General features: G+C 39.5%; 1 protein-coding gene and 1 long non-coding RNA gene across 5 annotated transcripts in view; one reads left to right on the top strand and one right to left on the bottom strand.

Moving 5' to 3' along the window:
* Positions 1-20,128, top strand: part of LRRN1 (leucine rich repeat neuronal 1) — a 42,766-nt gene extending 22,638 nt beyond the window's left edge. For 2 of the 3 annotated variants that reach the window (XM_061396367.1, XM_061396368.1), the window contains exon 2: positions 15,077-20,128. In XM_061396367.1, coding sequence (XP_061252351.1) covers positions 15,356-17,506 — 2,151 coding nt within the window. In that variant the 5' untranslated portion in view covers positions 15,077-15,355 and the 3' untranslated portion in view covers positions 17,507-20,128. The remainder of the gene's footprint in view (positions 1-15,076) is intronic. The other variant, XR_009732467.1, reaches the window with a different exon arrangement.
* LOC133235194 (uncharacterized) overlaps positions 1-20,693 on the bottom strand; it is a 569,966-nt gene that overhangs the window by 103,359 nt on the left and 445,914 nt on the right. The window lies entirely within an intron of this gene.

Below are 20,693 nucleotides of genomic sequence, written 5' to 3'. Positions count from 1 at the left end.
CTTTTTGAGGGAGGACAGTTCATTTGAGCCTTTTAACAACCTGATGAAGAAAGGATGCTCACACTGCTCCTGTATGTAGAACCAGGTTTTCATTCAATCTATTGGCTCCAAAGCCTGAGTTTACTCTTATCTTCTAAAGAGTTGCCTTATCAGTTGACATGTCTTCCCTCCCCTTTCTTTTAGGTGGGAAATATAATTTCCTGAGTTCTCAAAAACAATTTCCACCTTTTCTACCATAATATGAATTTGCTGTATCTTCTATTATCTGACCCAAGGGTGTGATCCAGAAATGACAAATGTTTTTGATGAGGTCCAGCTAAAGTGCCTAAAAAACAAAATAGTTAAGGCACAATAGCACCTAAAAGCTTATTCATTCAACAACCAATGTTGAGTGCCCCCTCAATGCTGAGCACTCTACCAGGCACTGTGTAGCAAACGCCATCAGCAATTCTTAATTTCTGAAAGTTTCTTACACTCAGCCTTATAAAAAAATAGACAAAGAATGATGGCATTTGTTACAGGGTTAGACATTTTTTGTGTAGGTTATTTTCTATTATTTTCTATACAGAAAGGTCTCAGATAACTGCTATTTTCAAAGATGGTAAGGAGAACAATGGTGCACTCTGATACCTAATTTGAAGGCAGGAGTCTTACTTGCCTTATCCTGAGATTCTGGACGAAAGAATTCTTTTTTCATAACTTTCCTTCTGTAGTCAAATTATGAATCTTTTAAAGAGTGCATTGGCTTTCTTGTGTTTGCTTTTTGCAGTCTGCCATCCATCCATACATCTGTTTCAAGTGGACTTTGGCCTCTGGAGTGGCAGTCTCCTTAAGTGGAAGATTGTTGAAAATGTATTTTGTGATATATCTTGGTTGTTTCAGTCAACATTTATAGAAGACTCATAGGCAGGCACTGTGTTAGGCACAGCAGCTACCAAGAGGAATAAAACACAACTTTGGACTTCAGTGAAATATTAGCTTGGAGCTTGGGTCACCTCCAAAACACTTGGATGAGTTGGTAAAGGAAAGAAACAGAGTGACTTAGAGCAAAGCCAAGCCAAGCGACATCTTTACGGTTACCATGTAAAGATGTCATCTGGCTGACATGCCTGCCAGACACTCTGAGCTTGTGCTTGCTGACAGGACAGAGCCCAGGATAGCCTGAGGCTGGAATTTTTAAACTTGGTGTGCTTTAGAGCACCCTGTGGAGCTTTATATACCCAAACCCTATCCCAGACCAACTTCATCAAAATTTCTTAAGGCATGAGAATCTGCATTCTTAAAGAGAACTCTGGGTAATAAACAACTAAGTCTATAAATCTAGGGCTCTGCTGCCCAATATAGTAGCTGCTGGCCACATCCGGCTATTTAAGTGCAACTGAAATAAGTTTAAATAAAAGTTTTAAATTCCATTCCTCAGTCATACCAGCTACATTTCAAGTACTCAGTCACTACCCTGTTGGGAAGAGCCAACACAGAACACTTCTGTCATCAGAGGTTTGGACTGGATGTTGCTCATGGAGCTGTCACAGGCTGGCAACTCTCATCTCTCCTTCTCAAGGATCTATATATCTCTTCATTCCTTCCTTCCTTCTGACATGTATCTTATTTTACACAGTCATTTGTATATTTTGTCTTCTTCTCCTCGACAGGATTATAAATTATTTAAGCCCAGGGTCTGGTCTTTCTGGCCCTGTGACATAGTCAACACCCAATGAGCCTTTGTGTAATGAAATTAATCTAATTAAATTAGGTATCAGTTTATTAGACCTCTTTTGCATTTAGACTAAATCCAGATTTCATCAGAGTCTGGAAAAAAGATCAATCAGAGAGCAGGATTTTCCTAAATCATAGGCATTAGGATGGATGGGGAGAAGTTTATATGCTAAATGGAAAGCTTTTTATTCTTTTTTAATTTAAATAAAAGTATGACTTTTAAAAGCACAAGGTTGGGCTGCCCTGGTGGTCTAGTGGTTAAGAATCCTCCTGACAATGCAGGAAACATGGGTTCTATCCCTGGTCCAGGAAGATCCCACATGCCCATCCATCACAACTACTGAGCCCAGGCACCGAGAGCCCGTGCTCCTTCCCCAGCAAGAGAAGCCACCACAATGAGAAGCTCGAGCACTGCAATGGAGAGGAGCCCCACTCGCCACAGCTAGAGAAAGGCTGCACACAGCAGCGAATACCCAGCACCGCCAAAAAAATAAATCAAAAGAAAATAAAAGCATAGGATTTGTATCAGCCCAAATTAGAAGAGACCCAGTAGGACTGTGAAAATTGCTGGCTTAATATCATTGTCATATTTGGGCACTTGGAAAGCACGTTTTAATTGATTCAGATATTTTCGTTATTTAGTAAGTGCCCTCTATGCAGATGCCAGGCCAGTGTCATCGTGAACAAGACAGAAACAGGGTCTCTACTGTGAAGCTCACTTTAGCCTTGGCAGATAAAACATTGCCAAGGACTTGCTCTGCCCAGACAGGCTGGGACAGTAGAGGAGCATGGTTTGGGCTCTGGCCTCAGGTGCCTGGATTCACACAGATCCTCCATCACTCTGCTGGCTCCTTGATCTTTGCCAGCTTGTTTCATTTTTCTGAGTCTCCATTTCATAATCCATAAAAATAGATAAATTAATGTTTCCTACCTCATAGGGTTGTGAACACTAAATGAAATAGCTTATGTAAAGTGCTTAGTGCAGTGCCTGTGGCATTATAACAGCTAACTGCTATTAGTTAGTATGGACTGATATAATGACTACTACTCAGTCAACACAAACCCACAACAAACATTAGGTGTAAAAATGAGAAGTGTCTACAAGGTTAGAAAATAATTTATTTTTTTAGAAAAGATGCTTCCTATCTTTCTTGGGCTAACAAGTTATTTCCCTTTGCTTCTTATTTACATCTCTGCACCCAGAGTAACCAAGATCAATAGGTAAGTATATTGGTAAATGCCCATCCTTAGCTTCATTTTTTGTTTCTTTGTTTGGCAAAGGATTTAATTCATTTGGAACATTTCTAAGACAATTAGAAATGGAAATATTCTGGTTGTCATTCAACCTCTCAGTATAGAGAGGTATATGTACTTCTAAACATAGTGCTTCCAAAGGAGAATTCTTTCAAGAGGTTTACCATTAAACTGCAAAATTGAGATCCTACTTAATTAGCATGCAAAGATTTAATTAGCATTGTCTTATTAAAATAAATATAATATTTTCTTAATTCTAAAAATGATATTGCCTTTGAAAGTATGTTCTGGAAATGAGCATTGAACTTTGAAGGCAGTAATGCGATAATTGGAGAGTTTGCAGGTTGAGCCTTTTCTGAGTCCTGCCCATTGTTTTGTCTGAGGGAGAAGGACAGCTGCTTATACACTTGTATTTCATATTAAAGTAAAATAGAATAAAATGTGGTACCTACCAAAGTCTCCTGTAAAGATTCAATCCAAACCAAACTGCAGAACTATTCTTGTGCCTTTGTTCTAAAATCTTTCTAGAATTCTAGAAAACTCTTTTATCCTAACTGAGGAATAGAGGATGTCTCAGTGGTACACGAGCATTTTGGCAAAGAGATGACCATGCCTAGATCATTTGGGAAGAATCTGTACTGCCTTTAAGAGCAATAAATGCTCCCAGCCAGCCACTCTATACTTTTGATACTTCATTGACCGTCATACTCCTCTGATTCAAAGTCTCAGCTTCTTTGGGATGATCATGTGGGAGGTCACGTGTTACATGTGGGTGTGTAGGCCATGGGCTATGGAGCCAGGGAGCCTCAGTTCAAATCCTGTTCCATCACTTTCTAGCTGTATATCTTGAGCACACTACTGAATATCTCTGCGTTGGTTTCTACTGTGTGAAAAGCGACAGAGTTCCTATCTCCCAAAGATGTTGTGAGGCAAAAGTAAAGCACTACATAAAGACTGGGCTTGATAGAGAGAGGAGAAAGGAAAGAAAAGGAAAGGAAAGGAAAGAAGAGAAAGGTGTTCCGGATAATTTTCAGGAAATGTGTTCATTTCCTTGTTGGAAGAGTAGATATTAACTCAGTTTTCAGCACCTGACTGTATTTTCTAAGTTGAGAACTCCAGAGTAAATGTGTGATTATTGAGATTCCCAGGCAGTGCTCAAGACATGCTCTTTCATTAAATCTTCGTAGTACCCATGTGAGGCAGATAGATGAAGATCCCCTTCCAACAGATGAGGAAACCATGGCTCAGAGAGTTGGACTAATTTGTCCAAAGTGATATCGATAGTGGCAGGATAAGGACCTAGCTCTGTCTGCCTCTTTAGACCATTTCTTAAAAAAAAAAAAAAATTGCTAAGCATAATTTCTCTTAAAAAGCCAGGATTAAGTAGTGTTTTTCTGTCAGTCATAGGAAGGGCTGCTTACATGGGTGCTACTATGAGTAGAAACTCAGAAAATAAGTGTCAAGTACCTAAAATCCTAGAGCTACCAGAGTCCTAAGACATCATCTATACTTGGCCCCAACTCATCCCTTACAGGTGGGAAAGATGGCCAGCATGATCTGAGTTGGAGGCAAAACCAGAGCTAAGGACTCAGATCATCTAACTGTTGGTGTAATCCACCAATCCTGGCACCACTCTGATTTTCGAACTGCTTCCAAACCAGAAAAGATTCACAACTAGATCGCATTATGGCCTGAGCTTTATGTCCTTGACTCAGTCTTACTTGAGATCTTAGACAAGTTACTTGACCTCTCTATAACACATGGCTATGGCTAAGTATGGCTAAGTCACTTCAGTCGTGTCCGACTCTGTGCAACCCCATAGACGGCAGCCCACCAGGCTCCCCCATCCCTGGGATTCTCCAGGCAAGAACACTGGAGTGGGTTGCCATTTCCTTCTCCAATGCATGAAAGTGAAAAGTGAAAGCGAAGTTGCTCAGTCGTGTCCGACTCTTAGCGACCCCATGTACTGCAGCCTGCCAGGCTCCTCCGCCCATGGGATTTTCCAGGCAAGAGTACTAGAGTGGGGTGCCATTGCCTTCTCCACTATAACACATAGGGATGATCATACATTATAGCATATACATGTAAGGCACTCACTATAGTGGTTAGTCCACAGTAATTCTATTAAAGTAAGTCGATTAATAAAGTGAGCTATATTCATATTATTATTATAGTATTTATGAGGCCTCTCCTACCTTGAATGCTCAGTTCCAACTCCTACTAATCTTTCAAATCCACTTATTATATTTGAATATCTGTGCCCTTTCTTAACAAAGTTTGCAACATACACAGTCCATCATCAAATTTTAAAAAGTTTATGCATTTTAAAAATTAAACTTGTGATTTGGTTGTGCTTATGTAGAACAGATCAACCATTATAATGAATTCACTAGCATGTTTTAAAATCATCAGTAGACATTGTCTAGCTGACCTGACTAAATTTTTTGGAATAAACTGGCCATCAGCATGATTGATTGAGCTATCCTGTCTGTGATCCACCTAAGCGAAGGTTAAGATGGAGGTTACTAAACAAGCCACTGAACTCTTCCTAAATGGAATGACATTTTTCTCTGCTTCTAATAAATGGTAACTGATTAACGGAGTGCTGGAGGCCAACATTCTTCAGAGAGTTTTGGACCCTGCCCATTTAGACCCTGCCAGAATATGAATTTCAACTAACCCAAGACTAAGTGAAGCAGTGTGGGGTTCCATAAACAGCCCTGTGTTTGGAGGGTAGGAATGCAGTCAAGCTTGGCCTCCAAATATGTGATCTCACCTCTCTGAGGTGTCCTCTATGAAATGAGAGATGTTTTAGATGTGCCAGGTGATCTCCAAGGTCTTATCCAACTTTCATAGTTTGTATTTCTCGTATTTCAAAGGGAGATGAGCCTGTTTGCCTTTGATCAGTTGAAACCAAACCAGATTCTGAAGTAGATGTTATTCCCCAGGGCTCTTCCACAAGCCCCTTCCCGACCACACCAAGCCACCTATTTAGATTTGGGTTCACCCCAACTGGCTCTGGGCTTCTGGCTTTTGTTTTCTTACGGTCTTTTAAATTTTTTCTTTTGTAACTCTTCAGTCCATGCGTCCTAGCCTGTTCTGTTTACCATGCCTGGCCAACCCTCCCACAAGGGCTAATGTGCTGTCCATGCCCAGTTCCTCTCAGGAACCTAATAAATTGTGGCTCCAGCTTATACCCTCAACTTGGAGACCAGCTGCACCTCTGAGCTTTTCCCAGAGGTGCTGGCTGATGATTTACCTGCAGTGTGATGGATTTGCCCCAGCCCAAAACAGGAAGGAAAATTCGGGGTAATCAAAAGATCATGTGTGGCCATCTTCTGCTTTACACACTACTGAATTTGTACTGCCTACGCATGCCAGAGGATTTTTTAGTCCTTATTAGTTAAGAATAACATATACAAGAAGAAAATAAAATTAGGAAAGGGATGATCACAATTTCCTCTAGGAACCAGAAAAACCAACACTGAATTTTAAAATGGTCAGATCAGGAACTGCTGAATTGAGGATCAAGGCACCTGTGTTTTATTTTGTTCCTCTGCCAATTAACTGGGTCATGCTGGATCACCTAGGGTATCTCTAAGGTCCTGCCTTTTAAAGTAGGTGTTCCAAAAGAAAGGGGTGTAGAATGAATTTCTGTAAATGTAATGCTCTTTTAAAAAGCATAAAGTGTTGAAGGAGGAGAAGGGGACGACAGAGGATGAGATGGCTGGATGGCATCACCAACTCAATGGACATGAGTTTGGGTAAACTCTGGGAGTTGGTGATGGACAGGGAGGCCTGGTGTGCTGCGGTTCTGCTGCTGCTGCTGCTAAGTCACTTCAGTGTGTCCGACTCTGTGAGACCCCATAGACGGCAGCCCACCAGGCTCCCCCGTCCCTGGGATTCTCCAGGCAAGAACACTGGAGTGGGTTGCCATTTCCTTCTCCAATGCATGAAAGTGAAAAGTGAAAGTGAAGTTGCTCAGTCGTGTCCGACTCTTCGCGACCCCATGGACTGGAGCCTACCAGGCTCCTCCGCCCATGGGATTTTCCAGGCAAGAGTACTGGAGTGGGGTGCCATTGCCTTCTCTGGTGCTGCGGTTCATGGGGTCGCAAAGAGTCAGACACGACTGAATGACTGAACTGAACTGAACTGAATGCTCTTTTAAAAAGCACTAAAGTGTTGAAGAAGAGTCTTGAAAGTCCTTTGGACTGCAAGGAGATCAAACCAGTCAATCCTAAAGGAACTCAACCCTTAATATTCACTGGAAGGACTGATGCTGATGTTGAAACTCCAATACTTTGGCCAGCTGATGTGAAGAGCTGACTCATTAGAAAAGACCCTGATGCTGGGAAAGACTGAAGGCAGAGAAGAGGGTGGCAGAGGATGAGATGGTTAGATAGCATCACTGGTCAATGGACATGAATTTGAGCAAACTCCGGAAGATGGTGAAGGATAGGGAAGCTTGGCATGCTGCAGTCCATGGGGTTGCAAAGAGTGGACATAACTGAGCAACTGAGCAACAACAAAAGAAGTTTTCATTAGAGCAGAGTCACACCCACACCTTAATACGCTGAGCTTCTAATTATAGGTTTTCACGTGGCACGTATTTGCCGATAATATTTGAAAACTGACATCTAATTATCAGGTACTCCCATTAGCTCAACATTATTGGTGATATTGTTACCTATGGTGATATTTAAATAGCTCAGAGATTTAAAACTGGCCACATGCCATTAAAGGCCTCATAAAGCACATAGTTTTGTTTTGTTCTAGTTTGTTCAGATATAAATATCTGTGGATGCCTTTTGGAGTGCATGCACTCTCCAGCTTTTTACATGGCCATTATTTCCTTCTGTGTTCTACTAAACTGACTTTACCCACCTGATCCCTGCAGGCACTGCAGTTTGAGATCCTTGGCATAATCATCAAACACCATGCCTGTTTAACAATTTAATAACCAAAAAAGAGAAACAAAGGAAAGAAGGAAGGGCAGGAAGAAGGGTTACCTCCCTGAAATGGCAGGAAGTGTAGTTTTCATGACACTGGAGAATGGGCTGGAGATGACTTCCTGAGGATTGTGTTGGTCTCAGAAGCTGTGACTGTCTTTCCTCTTGATCCACTTACTGTGAGATAAATAAAATAGGACTCAGAGTACTGGACTTGGTCAAGGTCACCTGAAAAGTTTGTGGTGAAGCCAAAATGAAGAATCGTTTCCCTGGTGTCCTCATTCTGTTGCTCAGCCCATTCACACGCACACTGCTGCACTCTTTGCTGATGAATAATGTGGGCTCTCAGGAACAGTTCCTTATGCAAAAGAGCCTCTGCGAACTCCATTACATCCTTGCAAGGGGATACACTTTATTGTTGCCTTAATGCGTTATGGAGACGATTATAGCTCTTTCTCCCGTACGCACCCTCCATCTGTGGTCACTAACACATGCTACAGGGTGCTTCACTTTGGATAATGTGCGAACAAGGAGCATAATTTTGGGAAATGGTTGGAGAAGGAAATCTAAAAGTCAGAAAGGGTCAAGGGCCAGAAGAAAGTGCAAGAAACGAATGCCTTTAAAAACAGTTCTTGCAGATTCAGAGTTCAGAATGCATTAGCAAGACCTTCTTTCTTTCTGAAGGGAAATAAAATATACCCTTCATAAAGAAAGCCTTGCAATCTCTCTCATCTCTCTCTCTCTGGTTCTACCTGCTGTAGCCATCTGCCTTGTTGGAAGGCCTCTGGCCAAGTCCTTTTCAGAACTTGCAGTTGCTGCTACCAAAATGGCACTCTACTGATTTCCACCACCCTTTCATCCTCAATGCCCATTAAGAGACTCTAATTCAATATGAGACACCAAACCTGTAAGTAGTGATGGCTAACACCTGTTGAGCCCTTGCCATGTGCCAGGTCCTCTACCAAAAGCTCCCTATTTAACATCTCATCCTAATTCTCTTACCAAAGAAGGTTTTATGGTAGCCAGTTTCTGAAAAAAGGAACCAGACTTAGAAAACTTCAATAACTTGCTCAAGGTTACAGAGCTGAATTTGACACCAGGTCTGCTTCTCCAGAAACTTCACTGTTAACTCTATGCTAAATTCCTGTTTCAAAAGCTTAAAGACTTTGTGAATCTAAATCATCAGGCACTTGTACCTGGAGCAGAAGTCAAGGTGGCCTTCAGACATAGGGGAGTTCCCTATGGGAGGTCAATCCATAGAGTGAGGTTTGCTCTACCTTACCACCCCCACTTCAGCCCCCATAACAGGAGAGTGGATACAGAGAGAATGTGTATGGAGACAATTTTTCTTTCTAACCAGAAGGAAAGCTTACTTGAATAAAAATCCCTTCTCTCCATTATTCAAGCCATTCCCAAAAGAAGACAATCAAACCTGAATTCTGTGTTAGCCCTGGATCTATGCCCTATTTTTCTGAACATTATGTACATGGTGTGAATTTGGCCACCAAAGAAACTTTGCATAAAACCATACGTCTGCTGAAGGCATTTTCTTCAGCTTTTAGGAGGTCAAAGTTTTAGTTCTTCATTGATGTAACTAATAGTGTCTATGAGATGATGTTATTTTCCAGGTGAGAGGTTTGTGTTTCACAATTTGCTTGCCTGCAACAAGTTTTAATTTAGCCCCAGTGCAATATTTGCTCTCTGGGTTTCTAACATTAATTTCAATAATACTGGGTAAAAATATAATGGAAATGGTAAGCAATAATAATTTTTGAAATAATTAGAAAAAAATAACTCTTTTTCTAAATACCTGTCATACCCAAGAGTCTTAAAGAGATTTGCTTATTCATTACCTCCCAATCTCACTGCAGAGTGAGAATGAAATTTAACGGGCAAATTTGATGAGGTTCCAGAGATCCAAATAAGGATTTGCGGTCTCAGTCTGTGCTGGACTCTTTCCCAGATTCTGGGCTGAATACTTTCACATAGATTATTTTATTTAGTTTCCACATATGAAGTATGTATAATTAGTCTTACTTTAAGCCATGGAAACTGAGACACAAAGAATGTATGTAGTTTGTATAAGGTAACACTTCTAGTAAGTAAGTGAAGAAGTCTGATTCTGAATCCAGATCACCTGATTCCCCCAGGACAGAATCCTTTCTGTAATTTGAGAGCTATCTGGGTTTAGTGTAACTACAATTTGCACAACCATCATGTGACTGTGACTTGCTTATTTCTTTTGCCCAACTCCCTAAGAACTTAATGCATAAAGATTCTAGCCCAAATTCCTATCAAACTAACATCCATCTGCATGATTCAATAGGGGAATGGGAATCAGTGCCAGTTTCACTGATGGTGATGACCATGCAGCCCATTTCCTTTGAAATTTTATATGCAGAGCAGAGTGTTCCAAACATACATAAAAGAAGCATCAAATTTAATTATATAATTGCTCATGGACTCTTTGAAAGGCATCACTGGCCAATTCTGGGCCTTTAAAGCTATGGTTTGCTATTATTTAAGGGACCGTTCCTTTAAACAGCCACACTTGTTTATGGAAGACACAGTCTTCTCACATTTGACCAACTTTGGTCCAATCAGCCCTAGAACAAATCAATTTTACTTTTTAAAATAATCTGTGCTAGCCATTTGTTATTTGTTGCAGAATTTAAGATCTTAATTTGTGTGTGGGTGATAAAAGTTGGCCTGTATTGTGATTCACTTACTTTATTATAGTAAAAAGCCCTAACGTTAAATGTTGTTGGTGTTCAGTCGCTAAGTCATGTCCAACTCTTTGCAACCCCACTGACTGCAGTATGCAGGCTTCCCTGTCCTTCACTTAAACTTACCATCTTCCATTTTTTAAGTGTATAGTCACATTGTTGTACAGAGCTCTCAAAACTTCTTCATCTTGGAAAACTGATACCCTTATCAGTTTTCCAAGATGAAGTTTAAAATTTTTTCAAAATCTATCTCTTTCCCCTCCCTACAGTCCTTAGCAACCACCTCTCTACTTTCTGATTCTGTGATTGTGATTATTTAAATAATTCATATGAGTGGAATCTTACAGTGTTTGTCTTTTGTGACTGACATTTCATCTAGTGTAAATGTCCCCGGGGGCCATCCATATTGTAGATGTGACAGGATTTCCTTCTTTTTTAAAGCTTTTTTAAAGCTGTATAAGATCCCACTGTATGTATATGCCATGTTTTCTTTTTCCATTCATCCATCAGTGGACATCTGGGTTGCTTCCCCTTCTTGCCATTATAAATGACACTGCAGTTTACATTGGTGTGCACATACCTGTTTGAGATCATGCTTTGAATTCTTTGGGATAAATACCCAGAATTTGGGTTGCTGGATCATATTGTTATTCTATTTCTAATTTTCTGAGGAGCCTTCCATGCTGTTTTCCATAATGGCTACACCATCTTACATTCCAACCCGTAGTGCACAAGAGTTTTAATTTCTTCACATCCTCATCAAAAGTTTGTTCTTTTCTGTTCTTTTGACAGTGGCTATCCTCTTGGGGCCCAACGTCATTCTTTTGCATCTGGATACCCACACCATTTGTTGAACAGACTATCCTTTCCTCATTGTATAGTCTTGGCACTCTTGTCAAAGATCTGATAATATATGGAAGAGCTTATTTCTTGGCTTTTTGTTCCATTGGTTTGTATGTCTATCTTTGGTCATTATTACTTTGTAGTATGTTTTAAAATCAGGAAGTGTGATGCCTCCATCTTTGTTCTTTGTTTTCAGGATTGTTTTGGCTAGTCAGGGTTCCTTGAGATTCCATGTAAATTTTAAGATTTTTTTCTTTAATTATCTTTAAATATTGTCATTGGGATTTTGATAGGGATTGCATTGAATCTATAGATCATTTGGAGTAGATAGTATCTTAACAGTAGTAAGTCTTCCAGTCTATGAACATGGAATTTCTTTCCATTTATTTTCATCTTCTTTTATTTCTCTTATTTTTGGATCAATATTCATCAGATATTGGTCTGTAGTTTTCTTCTCTTGTTGCAATAATGGCTTTACTTTTAAACACTGTTAATGAATGGCTCCTGAGACATAACCTATGTTTTAAAATGGTATAGGGACTCTGTGAAGCTTTGTTCTATGTATAATGTTCAAAAATAAGTCTGGGAGAATAAAATAAAGAGAATTTACAATGGTATACAAATAGAAACATCTTAAACACTTCCTTTTGTATTAAGGAAGTTTTATTCTCAGTTCCCAAAGGAGCTGAATGCTAGTTTGAGAGAATATATCTTCCCTCTATGTTTGATATGATAGCTGACATTCTGAGCTTGTGTGGTGTATTTGTTTAAAGAGGTTTGTGTATGTGTCAAGGAGAATTTTGAATATTTCAATATAATAACCTCATCGTATAAACTAAAATGGAGGGATTCCACATGACAATATTCAAAGGATAGCCCCATAAAAGATACTCTTCAATGGTAACAGACTGTTTTGGGAGTTTTACACAACTTAAATATATGTTTTACTTTCTGCCATGTTTTCTTCAGTTCAGTCAGAATTTTTAAATTAGTTGAAATTCCATTTCAGAGGTATTAAAGGTATATTTATACTCCTGGTTTTTCTATTATGAATTAAAATTAAGGAAAAACCTGTGGCAAAAGTGTTCTTAACAGAACATATATTGTGACCACTGTCCCTATTTTAAGATTACTATAAATGGAAACAAGAGTAGAATAAACTCATGGAGTTAATGATGTTTGGAAAATGCTATTCTCTGAGGTATGCTTTTATTTTACGGAATTTCTTGATAAAAGTCACAATCAGGTAGCGTTAAACATTGAAAAGTTTTGCAGATCCATGATATGTGGTCAAGTATCCACATCCAGAGGAGGAGGATATCAGTATGTTTCACCCCACTGAGGATAGTAAGCATCTAGCATTACACATGGCAACCCACTCCAGTACTCTTGCCTGGAAAATCCCATGGATGGAGGAGCCTGGTAGGCTTCAGTCCATGGAGTCGCTAGGAGTTGGACACAACTGAGCGGCTTCCCTTTCACTTTTCACTTCCATGCATTGGAGAAGGAAATGGCAACCCACTCCAGTGTTCTTGCCTGGAGAATCCCAGGGACGGGGGAGCCTGGTGGGCTGCCGTCTATGGGGTCGCACAGAGTCGGACACGACTGAAGTGACTTAGCAGCAGCATTACACAGCACATGGCCTCCCTTCTCCGGCTTCTGATTTGCCAGATCTGTACTGGATGGTTTTTTAAAATTCAATCTTGTTAGACCAGGAACTTGGTTTGTGTATTTTATAAAACAACCTGAAAAATGTACAATTTTTCATTCTTTCTACATAAATATATATATATATATATATATATATATAACAAATAGAGAACTGCAGGACTATTTGTAGCATTATGCTTCTTGGTCCCTCACAAGGATAACTGTGTTTTGTAAAGAATGAGGGTAGTAATAGTAGCTAATATGAATTGAGAGCTTGCTGTGTATTGAACACTAGGCTTCAAACATGTTATATGCTCTTCTTTATTGAATCCTTACAGTAATCTTCTGAAGATAAAGAAAACACTAGTCACTGAAGTACCTTCAGTACTCAAAGCTGAATTGCATTATAGCAAGTGTAAGAAAATATATATCTCTACTTTTAATATCTTAGCAAATGACTGGACTGGTCTTGGGAGAGCAGGACAGACACTGAATCCATAATGACTTTTACGCGTGATGTAATCTAAAAAACCAGCGGCATTAGCTACTGTATGATCTTTACAAGCAGGTGAGCAATACATATTTGACTCCAGAAGACCTTATCAAAATCAATAGATGATACATGGCTAAATAAAATCAAATATCTCCAGCTTTCCTTCTTTTATTTATCCTCCAATAACCACTGCATGCTGCTACTGCTGCTGCTGCTAAGTCGCTTCAGTCATGTCCAACTCTGTGCGACCCCATAGACGGCAGCCCATCAGGCTCCCCGTCCCTGGGATTCTCCAGGCAAGAACATTGGAGTAGGCTGCCATTTCCTTCTCCAATGCATCGAAGTGAAAAGTGAAAGTCAAGTCGTTCAGTTGTGTCCGACTCTAGCGACTCCATGGACTGCAGCCTACCAGGCTCCTCTGTCCATGGGATTTTCCAGGCAAAAGTACTGGAGTGGGGTGCCATTGCCTTCTCTGAACCACTGCATAGCTAAAATTAAATAGATGAGAGCTATAATAAGATAACAAATATAATTAACTTTTATAAGCATTTAACATCTGCCAGGCACTACACTAAGAGCTTTACATAGATTCTTTTAGTTCTCTCAATAATCCTATGAGAGAGATACTTTTATGACTAATCCTGCTTTATGGTTGAAGAAGCTGAGGCTTTAAGAGGTTAAATAACATGCCCTTGTTATTTAACATGTTAAATAAGGTTGAATAACATACCCGTGTATAGCTATTAAGTGACCATGTCATTTCCTATGAGACAGATGAAATCATGCATGTGAAATTATATGTATATATATACATGTACAAGTGTATTTGTATTTTTAATGAAGACCAGTAGTGTGGTGGACTGGAGTCCTTTTACAATTTCATTCAGTCAAAATCAGATGTGTCTACGAGAATACAAGAAAAACTGATATTTTTCTTTTGTAGTTCTGTTAAATTAAATTTTTGCATAAAAATAATTGAGCTAGATCAGCTGTGGCTGAATATGTCTACCATTTGGAAAAGAAAGAATTCGTGAAAACAAATGAAGAATACAATTAAAATACAAAGAGGAATGACCTTTTAATTTTTTTTTTTTTGAACCATAAATATATGTAGTTTCTACAGTCACCTTCCTCTTGAAAGAAATGACATCTGTGGGCTTTTCCAAGTGTTTTTATTAAGTGTGTGTGTATGTGTGTACCTGTGTGTTTAATGATTTCACTCAATAATACAAGAAGTCCTAACTTAATTGTAAAAGTGAAGGAACACTAAAACTAGTTTAGTAAGTGTAATAATATATTAAAAGTATTCTACAAACTAAAAGCTTGTTTAATTATTTTGAACGTTATTAGATTTATAAATGATTGTCTTTTTAGTAGACAAAGAAAAGCTATAATGTAGAACGTACATGGAGTAAACATAACATTTGTCCTAATCTGATTTTCAGGCACATCTCCAGACTTTGATTTGGCTGAAATAACTTATGCCATAGAGCTGTGCACATGCCTGGAATTGAGAGATACAGGTAAAGAGACTCCAGATTGCTTCCTGCCTTTTGAAACTCCAGGAAATCACCCCTTCAGACTCTGGAATTCTACAGTTTTCAACAGAGACTTTGCTTAAATGTTTACATTTTTTGCTTGCTGTCTTTCATACCACTATATAGTGCTCGTGTTTTGTTAAAACTTAACAATTGTCAGGAGTTCAACTTGCTTGGCAAGCCAGCATGGCTAGGATAAGCTTTGTCTTAGCAGCTTACCAGATGGTGCTGAGCCTGCTCATGACTTCATTAACTGGGTCTTCCCTACAAAGTAGTGAGTGTCCACAACTTTGTGTATGTGAAATTAGGCCCTGGTTTACCCCTCAGTCAACGTACAGAGAAGCCACCACTGTTGACTGCAATGATCTCCGCTTAACAAGGATTCCCAGCAACCTTTCCAGTGACACTCAAGTGCTTCTCTTACAGAGCAATAACATCGCCAAGACTGTGGATGAGCTACAGCAGCTTTTCAACCTGACGGAGCTAGATTTCTCCCAAAACAACTTTACAAATATTAAGGAGGTAGGGCTAGCAAACCTGACCCAGCTCACCACTCTACATCTGGAGGAAAATCAGATTACGGAAATGAATGATTATTGTCTACAAGACCTCAGCAACCTTCAAGAACTCTACATCAACCATAACCAGATTAGCACTATTTCTGCCAATGCTTTTTCAGGCTTAAAAAATCTTTTAAGGCTCCACCTGAACTCCAACAAATTGAAAGTGATCGATAGCCGCTGGTTTGATTCCACACCCAACCTGGAAATTCTCATGATTGGGGAAAACCCCGTGATTGGAATTCTGGATATGAACTTCAAACCTCTCTCAAATTTGAGAAGCTTAGTTTTGGCTGGAATGTATCTCACTGATATTCCTGGAAATGCCTTGGTGGGCTTGGATAGCCTCGAGAGTCTGTCATTTTATGATAACAAACTAGTCAAAGTCCCTCAACTTGCCCTGCAAAAAGTTCCTAACTTGAAATTCTTAGACCTCAACAAAAACCCCATCCACAAAATCCAGGAAGGGGACTTCAAAAATATGCTTCGGTTAAAAGAACTGGGGATCAACAATATGGGGGAGCTCGTTTCTGTGGATCGCTATGCCCTGGATAACTTGCCTGAACTCACAAAGTTAGAAGCCACCAATAACCCCAAATTATCTTACATCCACCGCTTGGCTTTTCGAAGTGTTCCTGCCCTAGAAAGCTTGATGTTGAACAACAATGCTCTGAATGCCGTTTATCAAAAGACAGTAGAATCCCTTCCTAATCTGCGTGAGATCAGTATCCACAGCAATCCCCTGAGGTGTGACTGTGTCATCCACTGGATTAACTCCAATAAGACAAACATACGCTTCATGGAGCCCTTGTCTATGTTCTGTGCCATGCCACCTGAATACAGAGGGCAACAGGTAAAGGAAGTTTTAATCCAGGATTCCAGTGAGCAGTGCCTCCCAATGATATCTCATGACACATTTCCAAATCATTTAAACATGGATATCGGCACAACGGTTTTCCTAGACTGTCGGGCCATGGCTGAGCCGGAACCTGAAATATACTGGGTCACGCCCCTCGGGAATAAGATAACTGTGGAAACCCTTTCAGAGAAATACAAGCTAAGTAGTGAAGGTACATTGGAAATATCTAAAATACAGATTGAAGACTCAGGAAGATACACTTGTGTTGCCCAGAATGTGGAAGGGGCAGACACTCGAGTGGTGATGATTAAGGTTAATGGAACCCTTCTGGATGGTGCCCAGGTGCTGAAAATATATGTCAAGCAGACAGAATCTCATTCCATTTTAGTGTCCTGGAAAGTCAATTCCAATGTCATGACATCAAACTTAAAATGGTCATCTGCCACCATGAAGATTGACAACCCCCACATAACATACACTGCCAGGGTCCCGGTAGATGTTCACGAATACAACCTAACACATCTGCAGCCTTCCACAGATTATGAAGTGTGTCTCACAGTGTCCAATATTCATCAGCAGACTCAAAAGTCATGTGTTAATGTCACAACCAAAAATGCTGCCTTTGCGCTGGACATTTCGGATCAAGAAACCAGTACAGCCCTTGCTGCAGTAATGGGGTCCATGTTTGCCGTCATTAGCCTTGCGTCCATTGCTGTGTATATTGCCAAAAGATTTAAGAGGAAAAACTACCATCATTCACTGAAAAAGTATATGCAAAAAACCTCTTCCATCCCACTAAATGAGCTGTACCCACCGCTCATTAACCTCTGGGAAGGTGACAGCGAGAAAGACAAAGATGGTACTGCAGACACCAAGCCAACCCAAGTTGACACATCCAGAAGCTATTACATGTGGTAACTCAGTGGATATTTTGCTTCTGGTAGTAAGGAGCACAAAGACGTTTTTGCTTTATTCTGCAAAAGTAACAAGTTGAAGACTTTTGTATTTTTGACTTTGCTAGTTTGTGGCAGAGTGGAGAGGACGGGTGGATATTTCAAATTTTTTTAGTATAGCGTATCGCAAGGGTTTGACACAGCTGGCAGCGTCTCTAGGCTTCCAGTTTGTGTCTGGTTTTTATTCTTATCATTATTATGATTATTATTATTATATTATTATTATTATTTTGTTTTAGTTGTTGTGCTAAACTCAGTAATGCTGTTCTAACTACAATGCTCAATAAAATGATTAATAACAGGTTGGGGTTCCCCTGTGCTTTTACCAGTAGCATGACCCCTTCTTCTGAAGCCATCAGCAGACAGTACCGTGTCCTCCAAAAAGCTAACACAAGGTTGTGAAGCAGCATTGAAACTTTTGTAGCAATCTAGTCTATAGACTTTTAACTCAAGAAGCTAAGGCTAGACTTGTTACCTTTGTTGAATGATGTTAGTTGACTGTACTGTAATGTTGTATCAACTAAATTGAATGTTTGCTTTTGAACAACAACTTTTCTTTTTGTAATAGTTAAAAGGCTTAGAACAAGCTAACAGGCAATAGAAATATGTATATCAGATTTTTTATGTAACAAACTACATGTTAATTGTTACCTTATTCTTTTTATCTTTAGTAGACACTTTTAAAAAAAAGACAATAATTTTGTTGTGTTTAACTCACCAACATGTGGTGTATAATGAAGACAGAACTATAATAAATTAGTTTTGTTCTGATTTTTTAGAACACTTGCAATAATGTATCATTTATAGTTCTTGCTAGTTGCAGTGGTGATATTTTTCACATCCCTAATAACAACCACCAAAATAAATTACCGACAGCATGTTGCTTTTTAAAACTAGGCCTAAAAAATTTTGATTTCTTTTTCTAAGGGAAGAAATAAATATTTTAATGAAAAGGATTTCTATATTTTAAATATTACTGATGAGACCTAATGGAAGGAAAAGTTCATATGAAGAAAGAAGGTATATTACTGTATCCCATGTAGAGGTAAATGTAGCAAAAGACATAGATACATTGGCTATGTCACATTCCTTCTCTGTAAGGGTCTTGTTAAAATCTGATTTTTTTTAGTAGTAGTCATATTCCCCATCAGTCTAAAACATAAGCTCCAAAATGTATTGCATGTTATTCCTTTCACAGCTGTCATTATGCCTAGATACATAATAATCCACATATCAGTGGGGAGATAGCTACTGAGAAAAGTAAGTAATTAATAGAAGAGAGAACAACTTCTGTACAATTGGCATTTTTACATCCAAATAATATATATAAACAGTTTTGCAGAATAATGTGTTTCCCGAATAACGTGTGTGAAATTTAGAACAGAAGGAGCCAGATTTAGGTAGGAGGCCAGATCCACAAAGTAGGGGAGGGGGACGATTTAAAGGTATAGTTAGAGGAAAGAGGACCCACTTGAAGATGCAGATTGATACAGCAGAGAAATGTTTTCAAAAGACTGTTCCAGCTGGCACCTGCTCCCAGAGACATGCTGTCACACCAGCAACGATGAGATTGTAAAAAGAAATCGAGAGCAAGCGGGTGCCAGCTGAGCAAAAGCAAGGAAAAAGGAGAAAGAAGTGCAGGTGAGGAAGGATGAAGGATTTCTTCATAAAATTCCTGTTCTGTGTGTGTGAATCTCTTAGAAAAAAATTGTCACCTTCCTTCCCACAGTGTCTACTGAGTAGAAGAGAGGTTCAAATGCTGAAGCAAGTGAGCTGCATAGAAAAAGAGCATCCGAATAAGAGCATCTCTTTCCACAGCCTTCATTTGTTGGCAGAAAAACTGGGGCCCGGGGAAGGATTGTAACTTGCCCTGGTCAGACTTTTATCCATGGAGAAGGCTGCCTCCATCTGTTGCTCTGGGACCAGCAGCCGTCTAGACTGCGGTGCAGAGCTTCTCTTACAGTTCTCACAACCTCTGGTGCCCTTGCTTCACAATGGCCTTCACAATGGCTTCACAATGGCATCTTCAAGTTCCCATTTATTCAGGACATATTTTAGCGCAAGGGCAAACGAAAGGGTCAGGAAAGCTTCTGCCTCACGGGTATTTGCCAGTTACATGTGGGATACACCGGGGGCTAGAGATGCTTCGGATGCAGCCTTGGTGGGGGAGGGTTTCCTGCTGGGGACTCTTGTCTTCAAATATCTACAAAAAGTAATGGACTATCCAACAAAGTCTTCTGCTAATTCTGCAAACTGTGAAAGGAAAATGATACCAAAGCATTAGGCTCAGACCAGGGAGGAGGCATTGTTTATCCCATACAGCAATGACTTGAACCTGGCACATAATCAGCACTCAAATATTAGTGGCATAAATGGAAAAAACAACTACAACAACGACAAAACTACTTCCCTATTCTGGATATGTAACAAGGGATCGCAAGAGTCGGACACGACTTAGCGACCAAACCACCACCACCACCACCAAGCAGCAGGAAATCCAAGTGTTTTTTGCCAACTATCTTCTGCCAGGTCAGTTTGGGGGTAAAACCCTTTAACTCCTTCTCCAATAAAATATTTGAGCTTCTTTTTCCTTGTCCGTGCTACTTGGTTTGGTTTTCAGTCGAGAGAAAGCAAAATGGTATAGTACTTTTTTTAACCCTAACCAAGTATTTTCTCATTTGTACTTAATTTGATACATTAGACAGCCAGTGAAATTAGACATCAAACTAGGTCTTGACTGGTAATGGAAGTTACATCACCTTTACCAATGAAGTGACTATTACAGGTCACTTTGTAATTTCATATTTTTCCCTTTCACTTCCTGTACCCTCAGGGCAGAAAATGTATCTCTTAACTTGATTTTACAAGGTTATTTTTGGATTAGTTTCTCAAAACAGGCATTCCCAAATTTGCCTAATTGAACTGATGCCATGAATATAAAAACAAATGCAATGCTTGATTATCAAATTTTCTAATTTGCCTGTGTGATTGGCCAAAAGGTATTACATTCATTCTTTCACAAACAAACAATACTAAAATCTATTATCTTCTCTCATGTGGTTTTCTATTTATTCATTCATTTATTTGCTAAGGACACCATGATCAGCCCTTTACTTGGTGTTTGCTTTCTATCTCTGTAGTCACGTTCCAGG

The sequence above is a fragment of the Bos javanicus genome, chromosome 22 (assembly GCF_032452875.1).
Source record: "Bos javanicus breed banteng chromosome 22, ARS-OSU_banteng_1.0, whole genome shotgun sequence".
Taxonomy (NCBI): Eukaryota; Metazoa; Chordata; class Mammalia; order Artiodactyla; family Bovidae; genus Bos; species Bos javanicus.
This window is presented reverse-complemented; position numbering and strand designations above follow the sequence as displayed.